Source organism: Peromyscus leucopus, chromosome 8b, assembly GCF_004664715.2.
Source record: "Peromyscus leucopus breed LL Stock chromosome 8b, UCI_PerLeu_2.1, whole genome shotgun sequence".
Lineage (NCBI taxonomy): Eukaryota > Metazoa > Chordata > Mammalia > Rodentia > Cricetidae > Peromyscus > Peromyscus leucopus.
This window is the reverse complement of record NC_051086.1, coordinates 26,336,836-26,358,048: the sequence shown is the minus strand read 5'-3', so window position 1 is coordinate 26,358,048 and position 21,213 is coordinate 26,336,836. Positions and strand designations below refer to the sequence as shown.

Below are 21,213 nucleotides of genomic sequence, written 5' to 3'. Positions count from 1 at the left end.
TCAGGAGGCAGAGGAAGGCAGATCTATGTGAGTTTGAGGCCAGCCTGGTCTACAAAGTGAGTAACAGGACAGTTAGGACTACACAGATAAATCTGTCACACAAAAAAGTGCATAGTGATGATAAATTTAATTCAATAGTTATATACATTTCTATTGGCTTTGAAAAATAAATTTATAAACTCAAGTTCCATTTGCTTTTGGGATACCATCTCACAAGGACTCCAATTTGCAGTAAGGCTTGTTAAGGAAGGGAATGGCTCAGTTGCCTTTAGCCTACTGGCTATGGGTGGGTTAGGACCTCTGTTGGTCTTTTCTGTGTCAAACACACAGATTGCAAGCCCAGTGCCACTTTGAGATCTTTGGCAGCAGTTAACTCTGCAGCTCACACACGATTGAGCCTGTATGATAATGAGTATTCAGAGATGGGTATTGTCTGGGGGACGCTCAACAACCTAAGACAGAGTGCCTGTGTGGCCTGGGCAGGCATCTCCATGACGGGTAAGGTGACACAACCTAAGTCAGAAGCTCATTTTTTAGTAAAAGGGGGACCTGTAGGGCCTTGGCCCCCGTTTTGGGTAACTGTTGCCTTGCTTGCGGACCTTGACCTTGATATCCTCCCTATGCTAATTTCCTGCCAGGTTCCACCCTCCTGAATGCTTAAGGGAAGTTCCTTGTCTGTGTATCCTGCATATTTCGCGTTAACAGCTTAGATGCAAGATTGTAAAACATTGGTAGTGAACTTCTGCCCCCTGGGGTTCTCCCATTGTGCTGTAAGCCTGTATTCAAGACCTCCTCCCCCCTTCAATAAACGGCATTCGGCATTTAAAAAAATCTATTTCTGTTAGAACTTTTATGAAAAATATATTCTTGTCAAATTCTAAAAATTATATAAACAAATCTTGATTTTTTTTTAACTGGGTGTGGTGTAGTGCATCTGTAGTCCCAGCACTCGGGAGGCAGAGGCTGGGGAATCTCTGTGAGTGTGAGGCCAGCCTGGTCTACAGATTGAGTTCCAGACTGGTCAAAGCAACAGAGAGTGACCCTGTCTCAGGAAAATAAAACATATTTAGAAGGGGTTCTGTGGGAACCCACAGAGTTCCTAGTGAGATCTGAGCTTGTTTTACCAGCAGGGCTGCAGAAGAGGATGATTGGACCATGGGCCTGGGTACCAGGTGTTTGGAAGGGTCTGCACTTGGTTTATCTAGCAGGGGGAGGTCTTTTGCCTCACCCCTAGGCATTGTTATAGAAAGCCCTTTTTGAATAAAGTTCTGGGCTGGTGGATAAGGAGCTAGGCCCTCATGAGGCTCTCCTGTGTTTCTGTGTCTCTCCCCTCTACATTTCTTTCTTTTTTTTTTAAAGATTTATTATGTATACAATGTTCTGTCTGCATATATGCCTGCAGGCCAGAAGAGGGCGCCAGATCTCATTACAGATGGTTGTGAGCCACCATGTGGTTGCTGAGATTGAACTCAGGACTTCTGCAAGAGCAGCCAGTGCTCTTAACTGCTGAGCCACCTCTCCAGCCCTCCCCTCTACATTTCTACAGGGGTCAATTATCCCTCACTCATCTAGAGCACCCTGGGGAAAAAGTGGGGGCTGGTCCCCCACAGGGTTCTGTGCATAAATCAGCTCCTTCGTGTCTAAAGGTGTTTTACTGCTCACGATTCTATCAGCTCTTCATCTACTTAATGTCATCAGGAAGCCAGTACTTTCTTAAGCCGCTCTCGTTTCCTAACCGTGGAGATAGGTCTCCACTGGAAAGGCTGCTTTTGTTTGTAAGCAGTCTGAACTGTGCTCAGCTTGTCTTCCTGGAAGGGTTCTCCCTATGACATCTTCATCTCCTTTCTTGTGGTCATTGTCCCCTGGCTTTTCTCAGATCCTACCGCTCTTTGGTGTGCTTCCTCATGGGCTTTCCACTTCTCACACTGACCTCATTTTTTTAAAGATTTTTTTTTTATACTTTTTTGAGTTTAGTTTTTTGAGACAAGGTTTCTCAAAAAAAAAAAAAAAAAGATATATATGGCTTACCTAGAACTCTATTTGTAGATGAGACTGACTGTCTCTGCCTCCTGAGTCCTGGGATTAATGGCATGGGCCACCACCACCCATCAGTTATTATTAATTATGCATAGGTGTGTGTATCTACATGTTAGTATGTATGTTGCAGGTGAGTGCAGGCACCTGTGGTATCTAGATGTATCAGATTCCTTGGAGCTGGTGTTAATGACAGCTTGAGCCTCCTAACAGATGCTGGGAACTGAACTCGGGTTCTTAGGAAGAGAATCAAGTGCCACTAACTGTTGAACTATCTCTTCAGCCCCTCACACTGATTTAGGTTTGGAGCCTATCCTGGAACTTGCTCTGTAGACCAGGCTGGCCTCTGCCTCTTAAGTGTTGGGATTAAAGGCATGTGCCACTACTGCCTGGCTCACACTGATCTCTTAACCATAGATATGTTATTAATAATTGCTTGATTTCTTTGGACAAGGTCCTAGGTTCCAATCCCATAGCAGCTTTTTAAAAATTGCTTGAAGCTGGGTGTGGTGATGCAGTCATCTTGAAAGACCCTAACCCTTCAGGCTTACACCCCCAAGCCCCAGGAAATGAGAAACTAAAAATCTTGTTCCAAGGGTAAGCTGACTGAATCATTATTCAACCACCCCTGCAACAATGTAACAATGTAAAAAGATTTCTGTTAAGAGATGTGCTCAACTGTGACTGGGATAGTTGCAAGTGTTCCAGGAAGGACCACTGTGACCTTTGTGTAAACTCCTCTCCCGCCCTGATACCCCCCTTGAGGTTTTGGGAAGAATGTGCATGCAGATGTGACTGTACCCACTCTGTGATCACCCTGTGATCAGGCCATGAAATTGTATGGGAATTGTAATCTTGTGGCTTTTGTGGGTTTTTCCTTTAAAAGTACCCATGTGATTGCAATAGGCACGACTCTTGCTCTTTGGAGCTGAGTTTGCCCGACTGTACAGCCGCATTAATAAACACCTCTTGCTGTTGCATCAACTGGATCGGAGTCTGGGTTCTTGGGGCACCCACTGGAGACCCTAAACTTTGGGGTCTAACAATCTGTAATTCCAGAACTAGAGAGGCACAGGCACAGGAGGATTGCCACAAGTTTGAGACCTGCCAGCTGCATATCAAGATCCTATTTCAAAAGACAGAAAGCGACCTGGCATGGTAGCACATGTCTTTGATTCCAGCACATGGAAGTCAGAAGCAGGGACTGCTGTGTGTTTGAGACTAGTCTGTCCAGGCCAAGCAGGGCTACACAGTGAACAGTGCTAAACAAACAAAACACCAGAAAAGGGTGAGGAATGGCTTAGCACTCAAGTGCATGTGCTGCTCTTGCAGAGGACCCAGGTTCGATTCCTACCCATACGACAGCTCACAACCACAAACAGTTCTAGAAGGTCTAATGCCCTCTTCTGGCTTTCATGGGCAGTGCACACATGTGCTACACAAACATACATGCAGGCAAAAACATCCATACATATAAAATGTTTTTTTTTTCTTTTTCGAGACAGGGTTTCTCTGTGTAGCTCTGGCTGTCCTAGAACTTGCTTTGTAGACCAAGCTGGCCTCAAACTCATAGAGGTCTGCCTGTCTCTGCCTCCGAGTGCTGGGACTAAAGGTATCTGCCACCACTACCTGGCTAGGACTGGTTTTTTTTTTTTTTTTTAATGCATTGACTAACAGTTTGCATTTGGTTTCAGGTATAAATTAATGTTCAGGTTGTCAGCATGTGGGTAGTTTATGTTGTTTTGAGACAGGGTCTTACTCTGTTGCCCTGACTAGAACTCTCTACATTGACTAGTCTAGCTGAAACTCATAGAGATCATATGATAGTATGTGCCTCAGGCCTATGCAAGGTACCAGAGGATAGAAGACACAATAAGGGCTGGCTATGGTGGTGCATGCTTTTAATCCTGGCACTTGGGAAGCAAGGACATAAAACAGTTTCTCAGCAAATGCACCTGTCTGGTGCAGCACCCAGGGAAGAAACAAAACTTTCCACCACTATTATAGAAGCCAAAGGAAGTAGAAACTCTTAGATCACATAGTATTTTCCAAAGCAAGAGAAGGTCCATCCATGCTCAGCTCCCCTTCCCCCTTGCTCCATGCAGTATATAATGATAGGTTCCCAAATATATCTACTCTCTATCCCCAGGAAACTGTGACTATAGCTATCTCCCTGGAAAATCACTGGGAATCTACAGATGTGATTGAGGACCACCTTGGACTGTCCATCTGGTACAAATGCAGAAAGCAGGGCTCCCATGAGGGAGATCTAGAAGCAGGGGAGTCAGGAAGTATGGTGATGGAGACCTCAGTCAGAGATGCAGAAGGGGAAAGAGATGATGGCTCTGGAATGAAGGGCATGACCCGGAAGTACAAGCAGCCTCTAGCAGCTGAAAAGGGGCAAAGGCTCGCTCTTTCTTTCTTTCCTTTTCTTTCTTTCTTTTTCTTTTTCTTTTTCTTTTTCTTTTTTTTTTTTTTTTTTTTTTTTTGGTTTTTCAAACAAGGTTTCTCTGTGTAGCTTTGGCTGTCCTGGAACTCACTCTGCAAACCAGGCTGGCCTTGAACTCACAGAAATCTGCCTGTCTCTGCCTCTCAAGTGCTGGCATTAAAGGTGTGTGCCACCACTGCCCAGCATGGCAAGGGCTCTTTAGTAGAGTTTCCATAAGAAACAGGTCTTGGCTGGGGGAGAGGGGGCGCGGCGGCGGCGGCGGCGGCGGCGGCGGCGGCGGCGGCGGCGGCGGCGGCGGCGGCGGCGGCGGCGGCGGCGGCGGCGGCGGCGCACGCCTTTAAACCCAGCACTCAGGAGGCAGAGGCAGGTGGATGTCTGTGAGTTCCAGGCCAGCCTGGACTACACAGCGAGGTCCAGGATAGACTCCAAAGCTACACAGAGAAACCCTGTCTTGAGAAAACAAACAAAAACAAAAAAGAAAGAAAAAGGAACAAGTCTTGTCAGCACTCTACTTGAGCCCAGTGGACACCCACTGCAGACTCTGGTCCTCTAGAACTCTAAGACAAGTCTATGTTTTAAGCCAACAAAAATGTACTCCTTTGCTACAGTAACAATGGAAAGTCATACAATCTCATCAAGTTTCTGTGGTACACCAACTCCTGGGCTTTGCCCTAGCACTCTGGGGCCAGTCAGCATGCATCTGGGGTCTTCGAATGTCTTCGCTGTGGCTCTATACCTGCGTATCTCCAGCCTCATAGCCAAAAAGTCCTGAAACTCCGGATCCCCCTCCTCACCCCCTGCTGCTATTATAAGTGTATGCCACCACACCCGGTTTCTTTGGTGCTGGGAATCAAACCCAAGGCTTTGTGCGTGCTAGGAAAGCACTTTGCCAACTGAGCTCCATCCTCAGTCCCTTTCACTTTTCTGCTTGTCCCTTCTATATACCATTATCTGCACAAGAGTGTAAAGAAACTTTCTAATACTGTAAATTAGACCCCGGAATTCCCATCTCAGAGAAGGAATTTCAAATTTCATGTAGTGGCTCACCCTCTTTGAGCTTTCTATACACACCCACACACACCTTTGGTCTTCCTGTCCCTCAGCTACCCAAGTCTCCTACTTTGGTGTCACTTCTCGGAATCCTTCCCAGATTGTTTCCTTTGAAGCAGCGCTCTCGCACTCTCCTGCTCTAGTGTGTGTGTGTGTGTGTGTGTGTGTGTGTGTGTGTGTGTGTGTCTGTATGTATGTCTGTCTTTGCAGGCTTGTGGATCCACACTACCATTCCGCATCCCCTGTCGCAGGGATCTGCCTTACACACTGCTGTGCCTGGGCACAAAGCAGACCCCTATGGGCGTCTCGTCACTGAAACACAGGTGAATACAGCGAAATCTAAGTTGAAACCTGAAGGCCACGGAGAACGAGGCTGACTATGGAGCCCGAGATCCGTGCCTACCATTCTTTTGTAAGACCAGTGCATCTTGTTTTCCAGATGATACAAGTAGTGACTGTGTGTAGAGTGTAGCACACCTGATGAGAATAAGTTCCGGGGAGAGTGACACCCCCAGCACCTGAACGAGTTAAGATCACCTCCCAGGGTCCCGACGCCTGCCATTCACTTGAAAGGACACGGACATATGGTTGTTTTCAAGGTGATGCCAACAGTGACAGGGCGCAGAGCAGGACACACGGGATAAATTACTGCAGGGAACAGAGTGCTGGGGGGAGCGACACCCTGGTGCCCAGATGAATCTACGTCGCCTCCCAGTCCCACTCTGGTGCCTGAGCCGCCAGGGAGAGGCCGAGGACACTGGGCTCGCGGCCGCAGGGCCGCTCACCCCCATCCTTGTAGCCGCGCCGGCACCCGCCCATCGCCGCCGCTTCCGCAGCCCCGTAGTCCCGACGTGGCGCCTCCATCCCGGGTCTGACGCTGGCGGCGCAGCCAATGGCGGCGTTTGCGGGGCGGCGCGCGAGGCCTCCGGCCGCCAGAGGGCGCCGCCCCGAGCGTCGCGGGCGGGCAGCCGCCGTGGGTCGCCCAGGAAAGCTGCGAGGCTGCGAGACAGAGGGCGACAGCGGGTGAGCGCAGGTCCGGCTGTCGCCTCCGATCCCCGCGCAGCCCGCGTCCCGGGTGCTGCCCCGCAGGTGAGGGGAGGGGGCGCCCTGGGGGAGGCTCGCGCGCTGCTGGGCGCGCGCGCGGCCACCGCCTCGTGCTCACGCGCGGCCGTTAACGGACTCCGGGCGGGGGAGGGGCGCGGGCCCCGGAAGCCGGCCGGCCGGCTGCTCGGGGAGCCTCCCGAGTCGCAAGCGGGGGGCGCGCGCCCCCGCCACCCGGATAGCTTGGCCGACGTCCGCGCAGTCGCTTTTGGTGGTTTTACATTTCGTTATTTCCGGGTGCTAGGTGGTCGCGGGGGATCCGGGGTAAAAGGTGTCTCGGTTTGGGGGCGCGCACGATGCCTGCCGAGTGCGCGCTCGCCGGTTTCGGGTTCATCCCTGCGGGGTTTGCCCGCGGTGCACCCCGCGTATGGGTGGCGACCGGTTTCCGGTGTTCAGCAGAGGTGCGGGGACTGCACGGGGGTTCTCGGGGGTTCTTTCCCCACCCCTAAAGAATAGAGACCTGTCAGTTCCCATTAGAGGGAATTTCCGGTTAGGGGGTGGTCAGCGCAGGGGTGTGGTCAGGCTGGAAGGTCCTCGCTAGGCCCAAGGGGTGGTGCCTGTGCTCTGATTGGGTGAATTTATTCCGGGGTTGGGCGCTTTCGGGTCCCCAGATTTTAAGGATCAAAGAGGGTAAAGGTGTGGGGTATTTACGACTGAGGGAGTCTGGTGAAACTGGACCTGCGCTGTCCGCCAAGGTGGTCACTGGTGACGTGGGGCCTAGGAACATCGAATGTGGCTAGACTTTTGAGTTACTCTTCTGGTTTGTTTTTCTTCTTCTTTCTTCCTCTTTTTCTTCTGTCTTTTCTTTTTTTCGAGACAGGGTTTCTTTGTGTATCTCTGGCTGTCCTGGAACTCACTGTAGCTCAAGCTGGCCTCGAGCTCAGAGATCCACCTGCCTCTGCCTCCCGAGTGCTGGGACTAAAGGCGTGCGCCGCCACCGCCTGGCTCTGGTTTCAATTTTAAAGTGTGATTTGGGAGAAAAAAAGAACAAAAATGATCTCCTTGCTAAGCTCTTACTTAAATCAGCATATATTTAGTAGTGTGTTAATTGAGAGGATACCTGTTGTGGCCATGTTAGAATAAAAACAATCTGGTCTTTTTTTTTTTTTTTTACTTTATTAGTATGGCCACTTGGTAATTTAAAATGGCTTGTATGGCTAGCATCATATTTCGATTGGACAGCGCTCTACAGGAGCGTCCGGATGGGGGAGGGGCTGGGAGCCACTGCCATCTGCTCTTCCTGATTCTCTGGAAGTGGCTGCCTTTCCAGGAGGACCTCAAGGAATCGAAGGGTCTTTTCACCCTCAGTTAAACTGAGCGGAGCTGCTCATTGTGTGTGTGTTGTGTGTGGTAAGGTTGGGATGGTATTCTTAATCTGTGCCCTAAATCAAGTGCTTGGACAGTTTTCTCTGTTGAAGCTCAGGGTGAGCTTCAGTTGAGAATCAGATTGCGTTATTGAAGTTGAATATTGTCAATATTTAGAGGAGGTGTTGTGCAAAGAGCCAGTTGATTTAGTGTCCTCCAGATGAACTGGGACACTCCTTCCTTGCTCCCAGTTCCTGTGAGTTTTGGTTGGGGTTATGTTCTGACGACACTCTCTCCCCTCCTCACTCCCAGATCTACTGGCAACAATGTTCATGCGCCAGCCAGCTGTAAGGCCTTGAGTTGTTAATAATGACTGAGTTTGAAACCTGCTGATTTGGGTGTGTTAAATCCATTTGTAAGTGAAGAAATCGGTTGTTAGACTGTCAACGGTGGCAGTAGTTTGAATAGGTAGTTAAGAAAGAAAGAAAAACTGCTCTGTTGTCACAAATACTTGAAAATGGGTTTTCTAGACAGAATACCATGTGAGGAAGCCTTTGTCTTGTAGATAATACCTGATTGTGTTTGTCCCAGCAAACCCACACTTTTCTCCATTATCCTCAAGTGTGGGGTGCTGTGGTCGCAGCCATTTGTCACAGTGAAGTGGGAGGGAGGGGGGCAGCAGGGGAGGCTCGTCTCAAACAGTAGACCCCAAAAGTCATCCAAGCAAAGTTGGGAGGTGTTTACAAATGAAGAAAAGTTGTTCGTATGTGTGTGCGCGCGCATGCGAGTGTGTGCTCCCCCCCCCACACCCACTCTTGTTTTTTTGAAACACCACCCACCGAGTCAGCTGGGCACCAGACTGGGGTCATCAGGCTTGACAGTGGTGACTTTACGTGCTGCACTGTCTTGCCACCCTCATGGCTTTCTAAGTGATTTCATTGATACATATTTTTTAAAAAATGAGGTATTCAACCTTTCCAGGTTTTGCTCCAACAAAAAATTTGTAAATTTACTTTCTAATTCTCCAAGTTCAGCAATGTGTTGTCTAGTTTATTTAGTAAGATCATGAAGCTTCTGAGCCATGGAATGGTGAGAGGCAAAAGTTCTGTTTCACAAGCAAGAGAGGATGTGACTTTGGAGCTGGGGGTTGCTTGGGCATGTCTCGTGAGAAGGCAAGAGACGTCAGCTCTTGAGCAGTAGGGCCTCCTGGGGATCTGAGGCACATCACGACTGTGGTGACTCGGGCAGATTATTTCAATCTTCTGTTGAATAATCCCAGGTTTGTACATGAAGACGCAGGGTTCCCTGCGATCTGCTCTGCTTGACTGGAGGCTGCTTCCCAAGTGTGCAGAATCTGGAATCTCTTGGCCGTTTCAAAGTGAACAGTTCCCATGGGGGAAGGGACGACTTAGCCCAAATAAGGAGTTACCTTCCTGGTGCTGTTTGGCATAGCCTCCTCCAGTTTTCAGAAAGTGAGATGCTGTCTCAGGGAGAGAGAAGCTGACTCAGGAAGAGAGAACTTGTCACAGGAGAGAGAGAAACCTTTTCAGGAAAGGGAGTAGCCTTTTCAGGGAATGGAGAAGCTGTTTCCGGAGGGAGAAGCTGTTTAGCAGGGTTTCTCCACCTGGACTGCAGCAGGCAGGGTGTGGCCTTTTACCCTCTTGCCCAGGGCTGGATAAGTGTTTGCAGAATCAGCTAGTGTACACTGTTTCAAGAGAGATTCACAGCCGGGGGTGGGGGTGGTGGTGGTGGTGGTGGTGGTGGGGGTGGTGGTGGTGGTGGTGGTGGTGGTGGTGGTGGTGGTGCACGCCATTAATCCCAGCACAGGAGGCAGAGCCAGGTGGATCTCTACAGACACCACAACTAAACAGAGAAACTGTCTCAAAAAAAAAAACAAAACAAAAAACAAAAAACAAATGGGTTGAGGATTTAGCTCAGTGGTAGAGTGCTTGGGTGGGTGGGGGAACCACGGGGAACCAACCAACCAAACAAACGAAAAGAAAGGTTCCCAGTAACACTACTTGAACCATTTGGTAGGTTTTTTGCTTTTTTTCTCTCAAGACAGGGTTTTCTCTGTATGACCGTGGCTGTCCTGAAACTTGCTCTGTAGACCAGGCTGGCCTCGAACTGAAAGAGATCTGCCTGCCTTTGCCTGCTGAGTGCTGGGGTTAAAGGCGTGCGCCACTGACAGTGGATACTTTTTTAAAGCAAAATTACAATAATACTAGACTGCTTTTTCTTGCACCCCTTTAAAAAATATCTTTTATTTATATTTTGACAATTTTATATATGTATATCTTGTATCTTGATCATATTTACACCCGGAATGCTTTGCCAGTCCCATAATGGTAGTTGAATCAGGGCCAGCTGGTGGTCCATTTGTTATCTTGGAAAGAAGGTTGCATCACTTGAAGTTTTTTTTTTTTTTTTTTTAAGATTTATTTATTTACTTTTTAAGATTTATTTATTTATTATGTATACAGCATGTATGACTGCAGGCCAGACGAGGGCACCAGATCTCACTACAGATGGTTGTGAGCCACCATATGGTTGCTGGGAATTGAACTCAGGACCTCTGGAAGAGCAGGCAGTGCTCTTAACCTCTGAGCCATCTCTCCAGCCCAAGATTTATTTATTTTATGTATGTGGTGCTCTATCTGTATGTATGTCTGCAGGCCAGAAGAGGGCTTCATGCCCCATTATAGATGGCTGTGAGCCACCATGTGCTTGCTGGAACTTGAACTCAGGACCTCTGGAAGAGCTGCCAATGCTCTTAACCTCTGAGCCATCTCTCCAGCGCCCCCACATGAAGTATTTGTGTCTGAATATGTTCTGGCCAAGCATATTCATGGAGGTTTTCTTCTTGGGCATGTTTCCTGACCCCTCAGCTTGAGTGAAGATGCTTTAAATGATTGCTATGAGCTTGCCTGTGTGTACACATGTGTGCACAAGCATGTTCATTCTATTCCTCTTGGATGACCATGAAGTGTCCACCTGCGTCTGAGCCCAGGCCACCTGAGACAGGTGCTGGTCCTCCTCCAGCAGCCTGGGGTACTTGGTGCAGAATAGTGAGCTTTCCAGGCATCAGGCTAGCTTTGGAATCTAGCTCTGTGGTCTGGGTCCATTCTCTGTCCAGGGTCCCATCTTTGTACCCACCTAGGACCTATCTCTTAGTTCATCAAGGTCAAATGACTCACTACAGGTGAAGGTCTCAGCACAGCCCGTGGCACCAGAGGGTGGCAGCTGCTGGTTCTGTCTCAGTATGTTATAGTAACATCTCACTTTTCGTGGGATCTGTTCATGGGAACTGGTTTCTCCCCATGCTGTGAAAGGTGAATGGCCATGAATTTCACCATACTGGCTTTGTACTAGACTGAAGGACAATGCCTTTCACCTCACAGACACTGACTGAACAGGGAATTAGAATGGGGATTCAGTGTGCTTTCTCCCTCCTCATATAACTTCTGGACAATAACAAAATTTTTAAACAGCTGATCTCTGAAAGAGGATATTCTAGCTTGTTAGAGTTTAGTTAATGAAACTAATTCCTACTTAACTGAGTTTTCTGTTTGGATGTGTACTGCTAAAAGCCTTCCTCCATTCATTCATTTCTTCTAACCGAGGAGAAGTGTGGATGTTGAATGTATTGCCATAATCCTTGGGGTGTCCCCTATGGTTTCGGGTTCTTTGTGGCTGTCTGTTTTCTTCTCACTCTAGTGCTTTCATTCCTGTCTTGCTCCTCACATGTGACTGTACCAGTCATTTCCTGCTTGGCCACCCCCACCCCTGGGTTTCTCTGTGGAACCCTGGCTGTCTAGGAGCCTGCCTCTGCCTCCCAGCCGCTGGGATCTAAAGGTGTGCACCACCACCGCCCAGCTCCCTCCCTTCCCTTGCTTCATTTGTTTGCTTGTTTCCTTGATTGTTTGTCTTGAGACAGGGTCTCCTTCTGTAGCCCAGGCTAGCCTGGAGCTCTCCATCTTTCTGCCTGCCTCCTTTGTGCTGGGGTTCAGATGTGTGCCACCATGTCCGGCTCATTCTACGTTGTCTTGAGATCAGTTGTACAGAGTTCTAATGTAACTGATCTTGGGACTTTTCATGAAACAGTCTTTTTACACTTGACTGCTCAGTTCATCTTCATCCAACTATTTAGTGAACTAGTTCCATATGTTGTTCATGTAGTCAGGACCAAGAGACAAGGTCCCTGTTAAAGTGACCAATAGAGGTCAAGGCAGGCGTGGTGGCAATTTAAGGTGATAAGGGAAGGTCCCAAAATGTGTCTTTTAAGCCAAGACTCCAGGATGAAAAGGAGCCAGCTCTGTGGAGGACGAGGATGTACACTGTGGGCAGAGCAAGCACGATGCCTATGAGTACAGAGTGCTTAGCCAGTCTCCCAACCCCAGGAGCCTGTGTGGCCTGGAGGAGGACTGGTGTGAGGAGTGGGAAGGAAGGCTCCTTTAGTGCATTGCAAGGAAGCAAGGGTTTCGTCTAGAAGCCTTGGGAAGGAAGGCACTGATGGCTTCTGCCCAGAGCGCAGTGACGCAGTTGGGGGTCTTACTGACTTGAACCCCTGATGCTCTTGTCTCCAGAATAGCTAGGATTACAGGAGTGTGTTGCTACTCCCAACTCCTTCCTTTCAGTGTCCTGTGGGAAGAGACTAGGGAGAGGACAGTAAGAGCACCGGGCTGGGCACGGGCTTGGGAGGAGGTCTTACAGGCCTGGGATACCCTGTGTGTGTTCTGATGTTCTGATGCTGTCATTAGTGGCATTTGAGAGTTGGTAGGATGTGGAATTGTGAAAGAAAGAACAGTCTACACTTTGGTTTCTGCCTTGAGGAACTGGCTAGGTTTGGGAAGAGAATATACAGTTAATAGGGCCAATTAATTTAATTACCTCTGCAGTTAAGAGCATTTGCTGCTCTTGCAGAGGACCCAGATTTGGTTCTCAGCATCCACTTGATGGTGTACAACTGTCTGTAACTCCAGTTCCAGGGAGGGGATCCAGTGCCCTCTTCTGACCCCCAAGAGCACCAAGCATGCACATAGTACATGTACATAGATGCAGGCAAAACACTTATGCACATAATTTTTTTTGTTTTTGTTTTTGTTTTTTTTTCGAGTCAGGGTTTCTCTGTGTAGCTTTGCGCCTTTCCTGGATCTTGCTCTCTAGACCAGGCTGGCCTCAAACTCACAAAGATCCTCCTGCCTCTGCCTCCCGAGTGCTGGGATTAAAGGTGTATGACACCACTGTCCAGCTCCTAGAATTTTCTTTATGAAAAAGATGACCGTTGGTGTGTTAGTGTGGACTAGATGGAGTTTTTATTAAATGTTTGGGTAGTGTTACTCGACATACACATTCCCTTTACTCTACAGAGATGAGAGATGCTGACACGAACTTGCAAGGTTGTTAACAGCAGGCTGTGCACACCAGGGCTTGGGTAAGTTGTGGTACAACTTAATCATGGAACGTTGTGTATGGTATGTGTAGATAAATGTAGCACATGCTGAGATTTGTTACTTAGTGCAAAAGGCCAAGTGCAGAACATGCTAATAGCCTTAGTTTGAACAAAAAAAAAAAAAACCGCACAATTTTTTTGTTTCTGTTTTTCAAGACAGGGTTTCTCTGTGTCCTAGAACTCACTCATAGACTAGTCTAGCCTCAAACTCAGAGATCTGCCTGCCTCTGCCTCTTAAGTGCTGGGATTAAAGGCGTGCACCACCACCACCACCACCACCACCACCACCACCACCACCACTGCCTGGACACAGAATGGTTTTTATTTTAAAAGATAATTATAGACTCACAGGAAATCACAAAGGGAGAACATAGAGTCCCATGAACCTTTTACTCTTCTGGTGACAAGCACAAGCAGGAAAAGGCGTGAGTGTAAGACTGTTTCCCATACATACTGTACTGACTTCTCATTAGCACTTATTTGTGTACACATGTGGCATTCTGTGCTGTTTTGTCTAGAGGTGCTGCTTCATAACCAGCACCTAAGTTGAGACAAAGAACTTTTTTGTTTTTTCTGTGAGACAGGGTTTCATGTAGTCCAGGTTAGCCTTGAACTCACTTTGTAACTAAGGATGGCCTGAAGCTTTTGATTTTTCTGCCTCGTCCTGGATGTTGGGATTATAGGTGTGTGCCACAGGCCTGGTTTAGATCAAGGGTTTTCTATAGGGTATCTTTGGCAGGACACACAAGATTGGAGGCAGTGATTAGCTGCCTTTGGGGAAGGTAGATGGCACAGTATTTGGGGAAGGAGACATTCCTTTGTACTAGCCTAGTACCATGTAAACAACCTAAGACACCTGTGTGACACCCAAGTGGAACTGTCAGTCAGAGAGCCATCAGTAGTCGGGGGCCTAGCTGGTGTCATTTATGTCTGGACATTTCTAGAGGTCCTCTAGGGAAGATGATGGAGAGATCTGGAAGAGTCCAGATGAAGCTCGGGGGCTTGCCCGAGGGGAGACAGGTGAAGATAGTGGCCGTGAGAGAAGCGAGGAGAAGTGTCCTGGAGTGACACAGCGAGTGCAGTCTTGGCCCTGCGGGAGAGAAGGGACTGTTTGATTTGCTTTAGAGATTGTCATACGGACCGGACAGGTGAGATAGCATCAACAGGAAGGTGTGTCTCCCAGGCAATGCTCATCTGTTGCCCTTGGGGTGTGCTGACTCTTTTTTTTTAATTTTCCCAGATGCAAGAAACCCAGCTGCATAATTTGTGGTAGTGGGGATTGCATTTGTGTCTCCTTGAGAAAGAAAAAAAATATTCTCCGCTGGAGATGGTGGCGCACGCCTTTAATCCCAGCACTCGGGAGGCAGAGGCAGCCGGATCTCTGTGAGTTCAAGGCCAACCTGGTCTACAGAGTGAGCTCCAGGACAGGCTCCAAAGCTACACAGAGAAACCCTGTCTCAAAAAACCAACAAACAAACTGAGGCCAGACTTTGACAGGATTGAAGAGCAAGGTGAGCTGGGGTGTGGTGGGCAGGCAGTTGTCACAGTGCTGTCTAGTATTCAGGGACTCTGGGGTTCAGTCCCCAGCACTGCAGATAAATACATAATAAAACCACAAACCAAAGTAAGGGGTGAACTAAAATCGTTTTCTTTCTTAAAAATGGAGGTGGGAGGTGGGGTTATTTTCTAAGCAAAATGAAATCTGTGATGGAACAGTGTCTGCATGCAGGAGAGAACGGCTGGGCCAGTAGTCTATTTTTCCAAGGAATTCACTGAGATCCACCTGCCTCTGCTTTCTGAGTGCTGGGATTAAAGGCATGCGCCACTATGTCCAGCTACCTAATACTAACACACACACACACACACACACACACACACACACACACACACACACACACATCGCATCCTGGACTACACAGTGAGACCCTTTCTCAAAGGAAAGGGCGTGGGGGAGATAATGCTATGCATGCTGCTGAAGGACTTCGGAATGAACTATAATTTATGTCAAGCCGCGTGTGTGTGTGTGTGTGTGTGTGTGTGTGTGTGTGTGTGTGTGTGTGTGTATGTAGTGTATTCAGATGATGCCTTGCAGGAATGGTTTTTCCTGTCATAGTTTTCTGGGATCAAACTCAAATTGTTAGCAGTGGTAGCCAGTTTCTTTACCCATGGAACCATCTCATTGTCCCTGTGGCTTACTTTAAATTTGTCACATAAAGTGAGTTGGTGTTAAGATAGGAAAGGCAGGTTGCTAAAGATAGACAGATGTAATAAATATTGAAAAATATTATTTGTAGAATCTAGGTAGAAACCCTGTATCGGGGATGGGGGGGAGTGAGGGAGGGAGGAGAGATTTTGAGAAAAACTAAAAACATGATTGAAAATGAAATGCTGTTGCACTGTTGCTTAGATTTATTTTATGTGTGTGAGTATTTTTCTGGCATGTTTATTTGCCATGTGAGTGCCTGGTGCCCATGGAGGTCAGAAGACAGTGTCACATTCCCTGGAACTGGAGTTACAGACAATTGTGAGCTGCCACGTGGGTTTGCTGAGCCATCGCTCTAGCCCCTCACACTGTGTTTAAGTATTGCCTGGTACACTAAACTTGTGGCTGTTTGGGGATGAGTTGAGGGGTGTGTTTCTGTGGTAGAGCATGCCTGCCTGCCAGGCCTGCCGAATGCATGTGAAGCCCCTGGTCCAGTTCCCCAGCATGACAAACCAACAACTTTTTGAGCACAATTATAATTATAATTCCCGAATTTAGGAAGGGGAAGCAGGAGGATCAAGAGTTCAAGACCGGCCTGCACTACATCTAGAGTTCAATCCAGACAGGCCTGCGAGGGTCAGACTTTATCTCAAAAAGACAAGACAATGACAACTGAGGCTCTGGCCACAGTTTTCAAGAGGATTTTTAATTTCTTTCCTTTTTTTTTTTTTCTGAGACAGGTTTCTCAGTGTAGCCCTGGCTGTCCTGGAGCTCACTCTGTAGACCAGACTGGCTTTAAACTCACAAAGATCCACCTGTCTCTGCCTCCTGAGGGCTGGGATTAAAGGTGTACACCACCCCTTCTAATCATATGCTTGAATATTTAGCTCTTTGCCCTGTGCCCTTTGTAAGAAGTCAGAGTTCAAGGTGTTCTAGCACTTTCTAGGGAAATAGTCCTAAAGCTATAAAGTCTAATTATCATTAGCCAGAAGCCAAATCCCCATCCCCCTGAAGAGACAGGGTCTCTCTGTAGCTCTGGCTGTCCTGGAACTCGCTCTGTAGACCAGGCTGGCCGCACAGAGATCCACCTGCCTCTGCCTCCAAGTGCTAGGATTAAATAGGATCAAAAGCATATGCCACTACTGCCCAGTGCAACAACTCTTCTTCTTTTTTTTAAATCAAAGATTTATTTATTTATTTTGTATATAGTATTCTGTCTGCAGGCCAGAAGAGGGCACCAGATCTCATTGTAGATGGTTGGGAGCCACCATGTGGTTGCTGGGAATTGAACTCAGGACCTCTGGAAAAGCAGTCAGTGTTCTTAACCTTTGAGCCATCTCTCCAGCCCTCAGCAAGTGTTCTTAATATGAACCATCTCACCTGCTTCTTGACTAAACTATTTTAAAAGCTGTTTAAGAATTCCAGAAATTTTACTTCATTATGGCCATTTTACTTCAGTGTCGGGAACTTAAAAACAAAACTTTTTGCTTGATTGTGTATGGGTGTTTTGCCTACACACAGGTATAGGCACCACTTGCATGCTTTCTGCCTGAAGAGGCTATCAGCCCTTGGGACAGGAGTTTGTGAGACACCATGTGGGTGATAGGACTTGAGCCTAGGTCCTTTGGAAGAACAGCCAGTGCTCTTAACCACTGAGCCATCTTTCTAGTCCCCAGTGTCATGGATTTTTTAAAAACTCATTCTGTAAATTTTCAAAGACATGAAAGTGAATTCCTGTACTTAGCACCCACAGTTAATCAACATTCTGCCTTTTCATTCTCATTCTCCTCTTATAAGTTGGAGGAATATGTGATTTTTATTTATTTATTTTTAGTTTTTTGAGACATGGTGTAGCCTGGCTGTCCTGGAACTGGCTCTGTGATTAAAGATATATGCTACCATGCCTGGGGAATATTTGAAAGCAAGTGGTAGATGTCTTTTCTTAGTGCTGCCGCTACAGTATCAAATACAAATTCTTTTTTTTTTTTTTTTTTTTTTTTTTTTTTTTAAAGATTTATTTATTTATCATGTATACAGAAGAAGGCGCCAGATCTGATTACAGATGGTTGTGAGCCACCATGTGGTTGCTGGGAATCGAACTCAGGACCTCTGGAAGTGCAGTCCGTGCTCTTAACCTCTGAGCCATCTCTCCAGCCCCCAAATACAAATTCTTAACACTTGACAGTGTTGGAAAGACCAGAAAGATGCATGCCAGTCAGCCTCTGGGCATCCAGTCCTGTGTATCCTTAAATGACATTACAGTGGCAAGCAGTAGTGAAACCAGAACATTTCAGCCGCCTGCTTGAGGTGTCTCCAGGTCTGAACACATGAGCTTCATTGTAGGTCTCAGTTCTCAGCCTTTCCCTGCTGGCCCCTGAGGACGTTTGCTACTATCTGGAGATCTCTTTGATTGTCACACCTGGTAACAAGAGAGACTGCTAATCTCTAGCAGGGAGAACACTCTATACTGAGCAGCTATCAGACACTGAGACCGGGAATCTAGAGTGGGGATCAGGGAATCCATATTTTAAAATTGTATGTGTGTAGGTGTTTTGACCATGTATGTCTGTGTACCACATGCATGTAGTGTCTGAGAGGGACTAGAAAAAGTTTGTTGGATTCCTTGGAACTGGAGTCACAGATGGTTGGGAACTGTCAGTGTGTGTGTGCTGGGAATTGAGTCCTGGAAGAGCGGCCAGTTCTCTCACCCACCGGGCATCTCACCAGCACCGGAAATCTGTCCTTTATCTCAGTCCCTTGTCAGGGCTTCCGTTTAACTTGCTGCGAACTGCTCCGTGAAGGTTGGTCAGAGGGATGGATAGCAGTGGCATGAAGTCACTGTGTTTAGATCTGTCTGTACTGTTGTAGGGTTAGCTCAGATCTTGCCCTGCTTACTAGGATGTCAGATTCCCTCCGAGGCAGGGGAGGTAAAGTTTTCGCGTGTGGAGATCTTCCAGAAGCTGAGCATGGCTAAGACTGTTCTTGCTGCCGCTCACACACGCAGGTTGATGAGGAAGAGACAAAGCCTGTGTCAAGAAGAGGTGTCTTTGCATGTGGACTGTGAGGAGGGGCACGGGATCAGCAGGGTCATGCACCCTGACCAGTCTGAAAATAGCGTGCTGTGGACGAAGACCACAGGAACCCCAAAGAAAGGCCTAACGGCTCCTCAGTGTCCAGGGCCTTTGGAGATGGGTGTGCTCTAGCCCGAGTGAGGGTCTAGAGTTATGGATTTGTTTGCTTGTTTTTTATTTTTCAAGACAGTTTCTCTGTGTAGCCTTGGCTGTCCTAGAACTCACTCTGTAGACCAGGCTGGCCTCAAACTCACAGAGATCTGCCTGCCTCTGCCGCCCGAGTGCTTAGAATTATGGATGTTTTAGTGGGAAATCCAGAATTGCTGGTGGGTGCAGTAATTTTATGCCTTGTTTCTTTACAGATTGCTCAGTTAGCAAGTGGATGTGCGGGGTAACATGTCCAGTGTGCCTGAGGAGAGAAGGAAAAGGCAGCACAACATTAAGGAAGGTCTACAGTTCATCCAGTAAGAACCTGACGCTTGATGACCCACTAGTGTGCCTGTCGGATGGCCTCTCCTGAATTATGTGTGGAGTCCACACATGTGGAAAGTCAGAGATCTCTTGGTGTTTTCTGTTGTGAGATAGAATCTCACACTGTAGCCCAAGAAAGCCTTAAACTCCTAACAGTCCTCCTGCTTCAACCTCACAAGCACTGGATTATAAGCATGAAGCATCCCCCATACCTAGCAAGCCTGAGAACTGTCATAGTGTTCAGGTTGGGTTGGAAGTGACATTTTCATTCCAGCACTTTTTTTCCTTATTCTTTTGGGTATTCTTTTTGTTGTTGTTGTTTTTCAAGACAGGGTTTCTCTGTGTGGCCCTGTCTGTCCTGGAACTCGTTCTATAGACCAGGCTGGCCTCAAACTCAGAGATCTGCCTGCCTCTGCCTCCCAAGTGCTGGGATTAAAGGTGTGTACCACTTTTTGGATATTCCCTTTTTTTTTTTTTGGAGCTGAGGATGGAACCCAGGGCCTTGCGCTTGCTAGGCAAGTACTCTACCACTGAGCTAAATCCCCAACCCATGGATATATTCTTCTTATTGTTGGTTTTTAGGGCTAAAGCCCTTATGTTGCAGTCCTTTCCCTCAAATTTGACTGAAGAATTGGAATGTGTTCCTATAAGAAGCATTCTGGTGAATTAAACATCTGGAATGAACATCTGTAGCACAGAAGACTTTGGCTGTCAGGCCATGCTGTTAGGGACAGTACCAGTGGCAGACAGTTTTTGCTTGGGGACATATCCAGGCAGAAGGGTCTCTTTGTTCTTTCTGGGGAGGAGACACTGATCAGCAATAAATCGGATCAGAAAGTGTCAATTTTTAATCTTTTTGGTATTTGAAGAATTAGGTCTTTTTTGAAAAGGAGTAGATTTGAAAGAGAAGTATTGTACTTAAGGAAACAGTAGTTGCCATGGTAGCCCATACCTGAAATACCTCAGCACTTGTAATTCCTGCACTCAGAAGCAAGAAGCGAGTATTATTGGGTCTTTGAGCTCCCATGTGGGTATTGGGAACTGAATCAGGGTTCTCTGCAAGAGCAGCCAGTGCTTTTAACCACTGAGCCATCTCTCCAGCCCCTAAAAAGTGCAGTTTAAGATAACTTCTGGCTGAATAATGCTGATAAGGAGCCTGTCATAGTGGAGCACTCTTGTAATCCTGACACGTGGGATGTGGAGGCAGGCTGACCTCAGTGTGCACCATGTCAGTCAGGGACACTGTCTCAGAACAAATGAGCACCACTTGTAGTAGATCTTCGTAATTACAATAGATTTGTTTCTTCTTCTCAGGTCTCCGCTGTCATATCCAGGGACCCAGGAGCAATATGCGGTAATGACTTTGGGAAGGGTTGTGGCTAGTCATAGTAGCTCAAGAACTATAATCTGCAATGTGATTTGGCAAACCCTGGCCTTGTGTGTCACACCTGACCTGACCAGCTGCCCTCTTTCACAAATAAAGCTTTATTAGAATACTGTAGCCACAGCCATTTGTTTATGTATTCTCTGTGGTACTTTCGTGACACAGGACAGAATTTAAATGTCCCACAGTGCTTTAAATGCTCACTTTTTGGCATTTATAGAAAAAGCTTGCTAGCCTGTTATATATAGGACAGCCTTTGGGGCATTTTTGGACACTTGTCTTGCATTTTCTTTCCTGTGTTAGTGTAGTCTGAGTTAGTATGGATTTTGAACCCTCTGCCAATTAACTACTATTTTATTGATTGATTGATTGATTGATTGGTTTTTTGAGACAGGATTTCTCTGTGTAACAGTCCTGGCTATCCTGGAACTTGCTTTCTAGTCCAGGCTGGCCATGAACTCACTGAAATCCACCTGCCTCTGCCTCCCAAGTGCTGGGATTAAAGGCGCGCGCCAACATTGCCCAGCTAACTACTGTTTTGTCAAAAATAAGTGGAGTGGAATTGAACAGAGAATGTGGGTGTCATCGTTTTCAGTTTTGATAAGTCCCGACAGCACTGAAGGAGGGTTGTTTAGAGAGCGGGAGGGAAGAGCTGGGATGAACTGGCCAGACATAGGAAGAAGAAGGCCACTC

At 47.3% G+C, this 21,213-nt stretch overlaps 1 protein-coding gene and 1 non-coding gene across 7 annotated transcripts in view; both read left to right on the top strand.

The window, feature by feature from the left end:
* Positions 1–6,482: 6,482 nt before the first annotated feature.
* Zc3h7a (zinc finger CCCH-type containing 7A) overlaps positions 6,483–21,213 on the top strand; it is a 41,241-nt gene continuing 26,510 nt past the window's right edge. Inside the window, exons 1-4 of one of the 6 annotated variants that reach the window (XM_028872905.2) lie at positions 6,485–6,622; positions 13,309–13,373; positions 19,028–19,129; positions 20,451–20,490. In XM_028872905.2, the coding sequence (XP_028728738.1) occupies positions 19,062–19,129; positions 20,451–20,490 (108 nt within the window). In that variant the 5' untranslated portion in view covers positions 6,485–6,622; positions 13,309–13,373; positions 19,028–19,061. Of the gene's footprint in view, positions 6,623–6,764; positions 6,846–7,133; positions 7,330–13,308; positions 13,374–14,794; positions 14,903–19,027; positions 19,130–20,450; positions 20,491–21,213 lie in introns of those variants that run through there. The other 5 variants (XM_028872908.2, XM_028872902.2, XM_028872906.2 and 2 more) reach the window with 5 other exon arrangements.
* LOC114695577 lies at positions 14,525–14,689 on the top strand. Its single transcript, XR_003734886.1, has one exon. It is a non-coding gene; the product is annotated as a U1 spliceosomal RNA (small nuclear RNA).